The sequence below is a fragment of the Malus sylvestris genome, chromosome 1, assembly GCF_916048215.2.
Source record: "Malus sylvestris chromosome 1, drMalSylv7.2, whole genome shotgun sequence".
Classification (NCBI taxonomy): Eukaryota; Viridiplantae; Streptophyta; class Magnoliopsida; order Rosales; family Rosaceae; genus Malus; species Malus sylvestris.
Genome location: NC_062260.1, coordinates 20,039,617 through 20,045,992, shown reverse-complemented (window position 1 = coordinate 20,045,992; position 6,376 = coordinate 20,039,617). Strand labels below are relative to the sequence as shown.

General features: G+C 37.1%; 1 protein-coding gene across 1 annotated transcript; it reads left to right on the top strand.

Moving 5' to 3' along the window:
- The first annotated feature begins 221 nt into the window (after positions 1–221).
- LOC126629598 (serine carboxypeptidase-like 27) lies at positions 222–5,811 on the top strand. The gene is made up of 9 exons (XM_050299679.1): positions 222–1,407; positions 1,496–1,591; positions 1,766–1,858; positions 1,984–2,069; positions 2,907–3,167; positions 3,467–3,594; positions 3,675–3,770; positions 4,229–4,334; positions 5,104–5,811. The coding sequence occupies exons 1-9, from the start codon at positions 1,047–1,049 to the stop codon at positions 5,242–5,244; spliced, it is 1,368 nt and encodes a 455-aa protein (XP_050155636.1). The 5' UTR covers positions 222–1,046; the 3' UTR covers positions 5,245–5,811.
- Positions 5,812–6,376: the final 565 nt, after the last annotated feature.

Sequence of the window (6,376 nt, the reverse complement as noted above, 5' to 3'; positions counted from 1 at the left end):
TATCAGGTATTGTTTGTGTTTAATTTTAAATAATTTTTAACTATACAATGTACAATAAACAGATACACGATTTGCAAATCTTCAAACTCACAAAAAAAATCCGGCGAGGATTTGGATTCCTATTTTTACGTTGAAAATTCTCTCCACGCTGACAGCCCAAGGGCCCATGATTCGGAAGGGTAATGCATAATGATGACAAAAAACGTCAAGCTGCTATACCGCCAAGGAGCACGCCTCACTTTGATTCCTTCATTCGCTGGACAGAGTATTCCATGGGGTCACCACCATGCTACAGGACACACCAGCAGCTCACAGATATTTACTGCCACCCGCACTCTACTCCACTCTTCCTGCTTATCTATTTATTTATCCATTTATTTATCTGTTTGTGAACTAATTTCACCATTGTTATCACTCATACTTAATGATATTAATCACACTCAAACCCACCACCGCCTTCCTTATCAGGCTTAAATTAATACACTTCGAAAAGCTCTTGTGCTTTTTTGGGTCTAGATTCCGCTTTTTAGATGTTACCTGCAGGCTAGAACAAGATTCAGAGCAAACCCCATGTGCCCACACCACCTGTTTGGTCAAATGTCTAAGTGAAGCAAACGCAGGGGAAGAGAGAGAGAGAAGAAATTCCAAAGTTTGGATTTTTAAACCCATAAAACAATTGCATGGCTTGCAGAGCTTCAACACACATCATTACAGCTAATCACAATCAATGGCATTGTCGTTCTGCCTGAGAGCTCCCCTAGTCTCTATAAATATCAAACACTCTATGTCTCTCTCAGTCTTGTAGTTGTTGTTTTTTAAAGTCTTTTAGGTGATTCTTTACAGACCCAGATAAACATTGGGATCTGGGTTTTATTGTTTAGTGAGCTGTGGATAAATTCCCTGGAAACCCATAATTGTTTTGGGATTTGTGCTTCTGGGTTTCATTTGAATCTCTTGTATTTGATCTATTCTGTCTGCTTATAGTGATTGAATTTATGCTTTAGAGTTTTGTTTGCTTGTATATGTCTTTGCTTAATTGATTAAACATGGGTGGTCACTCTCCATTTGCATTTCTCTGCATTTTGCTTCTTTTCTTGGGAGGTTGTTTTGCTTCTATTCAAGATCAAGTGAGGGATAGAATCACACAATTGCCAGGACAGCCAAATGTGGGGTTTGCTCAGTACTCCGGTTATGTGACTGTCAATAGGAAGGCCGGTAGGGCATTGTTTTACTGGTTGACTGAATCCCCGGAAAATCGCCAACCCGAGTCTAGACCTATAGTGTTGTGGCTCAATGGTGGCCCTGGTTGCTCTTCTGTTGCTTATGGAGCAGCTGAAGAGATTGGAGCTTTTCATATTAGACCTGATGGAAAGACCCTTTACTTGAATCCCTATGCTTGGAACAATTGTATGTATAGATGCATATTCTCTACATTAACTACTAAGTTGTCATTTTTTGTTTGGTTTGTTCTAATTGATTTACAAATATTTGGCAGTGGCAAATTTGCTATTCCTTGAATCTCCAGCTGGTGTCGGTTTTTCATATACGAATACAAGCTCAGATTTGTATACAGCCGGAGACCAGAGAACAGGTTGTTGCTCACTTTAGTTTTGTTTTGTAACCTTATTGGATCTATAGTTTCTAAATTGGGAAGGCTAGAATTTGGAAGATTCTTGAGTTGTGTGAATCATGTTTCTCTGTTTGTAAATCAATTCATTTGAACATTGCTGAATCTTCTTGGTATCTGGTTGTCTTATATCTATAGCCGAAGATGCATATGCATTTCTAGTCAATTGGTTTGAAAGGTTTCCACAGTACAAGCACAGAGATTTCTACATTGCTGGAGAAAGTTATGCAGGTGCTGAATTACTTTACCTCAACCTATTTGCCTCCTTTCCTCTTATAATTCATTTTTGCTCGATTTCTACGTGTACTTGACATGATGATGATGATGATGAGATTGTATTAAAATTTCATTTTCAGGTCATTATGTTCCTCAGTTGTCTCAAATCATTTATGAGAGAAATAAGGGAAAGCAGAACCCAATTATTAATTTCAAGGGATTCATGGTAAGAATGCAGGATTCTTTTGAATTGCAATCTGTGCATATATATTCTGCCTCTTTCCTAAATGAGAGGGTGCTTGGTACAAGTACAACCAACGTAAATGCTTTGACATGTTATTTGAAGAATACTAATAAAAAGATACTCTTTACCTTTTTCACAATCGATATAGTACTTGATTTATTAGATATTATTACTACTTTTGTAAACATTTAAAGTTACGTGTCGAACTCCCTATCAAATTGAGCAACTTATGAAATAAACTTTAAACTACAGCTTAATTTTATTTCTGTTTGTTTTTAAGTTTTGTTCTATTTTATTATGAAAACTGAAGAAACTATTCTTATGCCCCTATATTTATTTAAGTTTATTCACTTACAATACCCCTATATTTAAGAGAACTTACAGAATCTGAAATGTGAGTTAAAGCAAGTCTTGTGGAAAGGCAAGGGCTAGGTGCTAGAGGCTTTATTTGGCCTCTCAAAATGCCATTATTCATGAAATCTAGCCGTCTCACAATTTTGTTGTTATAATGGTGTGAGAGGCTAGGGGCTAAAAAGTGTTATGTGGCTAGTTTTCATTGGCTACTCAATTTCTTCCCAAGTTGACCATTCAGGAGCCTTGAGCAAGAGCCGAGGCGAAATTGGTCCCTTGAAGAGCCCTGGGCTATTTTAACCTGGCTATGTCCGCTTAGATTTTTTTTTTTTTTTCTTCATTTGGGGCTAAATAACAACTTTGCCAAGGCTAGTTTGCATGCATTAGATATGCTTAGTGCCCAATTTTATGATAACTAACCTATTTACATGTGTGTATTTATCTTGTTGATTTATTTCTTTTTGCCAGGTGGGAAATGCTGTGACTGATGATTACCATGATTTTATTGGCACGTTTGAATACTGGTGGAACCATGGTTTAATTTCTGATTCTACCTATCGGGTGCTACGTGTAACCTGTGACCTTGGATCCTCTCAGCATCCATCAGTGGAATGCATGAGGGCGCTTAAAATAGCAGAAACGGAGCAGGGAAATATCGATCCATACAGTATTTATACTCGTCCTTGCAATAGCACTGCATCCTTAAAGCGCAATTTGAGGGGTCACTACGTAAGTTCTGATTTAAAAATTCTCTCCCTTACTGTTGATTTATCCCGACAGTCACCATTTTCTTCTTATCTTATAGTTTGGTAACGGTTTGCGATATCTCCAAATTCTATGAAGATGAAAGTTCTGATTCTGAATTTTGTCAGTGATGGCATAAGTAGTTAAAATTTGGTTGCTTATGTTTCATTACCACATTAGCATCATCAATATGCTCCTCTTAGTCTAAGAATTTTCTCAATTGCCTCTTTTCCTTTAAATCATTCAGAAGATCTGTTAGTTAATCTTACTCTGTATAAACTCAGCCATGGATGTCCAGAGCATATGATCCCTGCACTGAGAGGTATTCTGAAGTGTATTTCAACCGTCCAGACGTTCAAAAGGCACTCCATGCCAATGTAACTAGAGTTTCTTACCCATGGAAAACATGCAGGTACGTATTTTCTTCTCAATATTCAGCAGTTTTCTCGCAATTTTTTAAATAGAAAATCTTACATTAAGTGCTTTCCACAGTGATATTGTTGGAAACTACTGGGCCGATTCTCCATTGTCCATGCTTCCTATTTACAAGGAGCTCATAGCAGCTGGTCTTAGGATATGGGTATTCAGGTAATCCGACCACTTTACCAACTCCTGATCCCCAGTTCCCTGTGACATGTTTTGTTGCATGTTTGGAAACTTGATGGTAACTTATAAAATTTACTTTGCTGACTGAAAATCAGTTTTCCCAGAAGCACATTTCCTTTAAATTTATAGGCTGGAATAAACAAATATAATCATTTTGCTGAATCAAATTTCCGGTACTTCATGTTTATCTACAAAAGGAACCTCACGGTCACTGTTATTATGCTTGCTGTCGTTGCAGGGTTTAAAGTTTAAAGAGGCTAGCTATTAGTATTATTTTTGTTTTTTTTTTGTTTTTTTGGGTTTGTGTTTTATGCTTGCTAATGCTTAAATTTGCAATGTGTATTCTGGGTAGAATCCCAGATTTCCTCCATCATTTTTCTTTTCTTGGTTTTACCATGCGTCCTGTAGCTGACATGGCTATTAATGAACTTTTTGTCCAGTGGAGACACTGATTCGGTGGTTCCTGTGACTGCAACTCGTTACTCCATAGATGCTCTGAAGCTACCAACCATTACCAACTGGTACCCATGGAACGACAATGGAAAGGTTAGTGCTATCGAAGAAATATTCTTTAGAATAGAACCTGGAACTTAAATTGCAATTTCATGTTTTTTATTGTAGTTTCAGTCAATAGACATTGTAGCCTTTTACATTGCGATATTTTTCTCTTCTTTATTGTTTTCTTTGGGCCACGGACTCTATGTGATTCTAACAACCATATCCTTCGTTAATTGAATATATCCTTTCCCTACCATAATATCTTAATAATTCTGCAGTATATTAATCCATACTACATAGCATTGGTACAAAACACGGAAGTTGGTGTGGTAATCACCGTAAATGGTCATAGTTTTGAGATGTTCACTTATTTGGTACCAGTTATCCGTGTTAGTGCACAAATATTGCAATCTTCTGTTGTTACTTGTTTGGCACTGGGCATTTGTTGGATGAGTTCCCAAATGTATGAACCCTAGGATATGCCGGGTAAGCACTTTCATGTTAAATACATGGTGTTGGCTTGATGGTTTACCATGTCCTCCTACTTCGGGGAACTGAGTTTGGCTTTCTCTGCATGGGTCAATAGCATCTATATATCCCTAAGCGGGTTTCGGGTGTTCAGTTTTCTGGTCCCCTCTGTACTTTTTGTGTTAATGAAATTATCAAATGCATGGTGTTGGCTTCTACTGTTACACAAGGATCAGTAAATTAGCATGTCAACCTTGAAAATTTGGTAATCTTTGGTTGGTCACTGATTTTGTATTAGGAAACCTAATATTTCTTCTTCTGAAAAGCTCTTGTTCTCTTGTTTATGTAGGTTGGTGGCTGGAGCCAAGTATACAAGGGGCTGACATTTGTCACTGTGACCGGAGCTGGGCACGAGGTTCCCCTCCACCGACCCCGCCTAGCTTTCATCCTTTTCCGATCATTCTTGGGGAGCAAGGCCATGCCAAGTTAGATCCATTCAATCTTATTCACATATTCTTGATGAATAAGCACACAAACATCTGGAATTGCAGCAATTGTTCATACACAGGGACCTAGAAAACACAAAATAAGAGAAGCATTCCTCTCGAGTGCCCCTCCATTCTTGCCGCAAGCAGCGCCATTTTATAGCTCGTTTATCGAGAAGTACGAACAGTTAAGAGTAAACATTGGAGTTCTATACATAAATATATGGATTAAGCAATGCCCAGTGTTAAAGGCGGGCTAGATGCCTGGTTTCTTGGGATCCAAGAAATAGTGGATTATAATTTGGGGGGTTTAGATGAGTTAAATTCGCTGTGGCCATGTTATACAAGTCAAAAGAGAGATGAAAGTCAACACTTGTACTTGTCTCTCAAAACTTGGGATTTGTTTAATACAATGAAGATCTCATGAACATGTTTTAGCCTCTTGATCAAATTTTAAGGGTCCTGATCACTTGATCCGTGGGATTTGGTGGAAGAGATCCAGAGAGGATCTATTTTCATTTCACCATATATATGCAATCCAAATTTTCAATAAAATCTTAGTTTGAAAATCAGGGCATGATTCTTTTAATTGCTAAGTGAGGTGTGTGAGAAGCTAAAAGGTATATGAGAAAATCATCTCCGAGTTAATGTAGCAGAAATTAATACATTTGTGTACTATTTAGTTAGTGATATATAAAATATTATTGGGGACATATGTGGCACTACTATTTTTACACAATTTTTTTACACGAAAAGTGTGGGGTCTCTTCTTGATGTATTTTAACGATAGGTGTTTATATTTTAGGTCTTCTCTTAAAGATCATGTTTGTCAAAAGTAGTTTGAAATCATATGAATGTTGGATTAAGAGTTTAGGGTTTATTTGTAGAATGATATTCGTCTATTTACTTCATTATAAATGAATGTCTTAATAATTTTGGATTTGTCTAATTTTTTCAAGTATAATCTATAAATGATATTCTAAAAGATAAAACTGTTTGGACCGTTATAATATATTACGAAATTGACCTTATAAAAACGTGTATAAAATATCGTGTAAAGAATAGTAGTGCCACATAAAGTTCATACGGATCATGGGTGGGCCAGCCAGCAAATGGCTCTCTCCATGAATCGGGTTA

What these genes read in the sequence shown, in the direction of transcription:
- LOC126629598 (XM_050299679.1), top strand. Translation starts at nt 1,047, where the DNA reads ATGGGTGGTCACTCTCCATTTGCATTTCTCTGCATTTTGCTTCTTTTC. An exon ending in GCAATTTGAGGGGTCACTAC is followed by an intron (nt 3,168 to 3,466) that starts GTAAGTTCTGAT and finishes GTATAAACTCAG; the next exon opens with CCATGGATGTCCAGAGCATA. An exon ending in CTTAGGATATGGGTATTCAG is followed by an intron (nt 3,771 to 4,228) that starts GTAATCCGACCA and finishes CTTTTTGTCCAG; the next exon opens with TGGAGACACTGATTCGGTGG.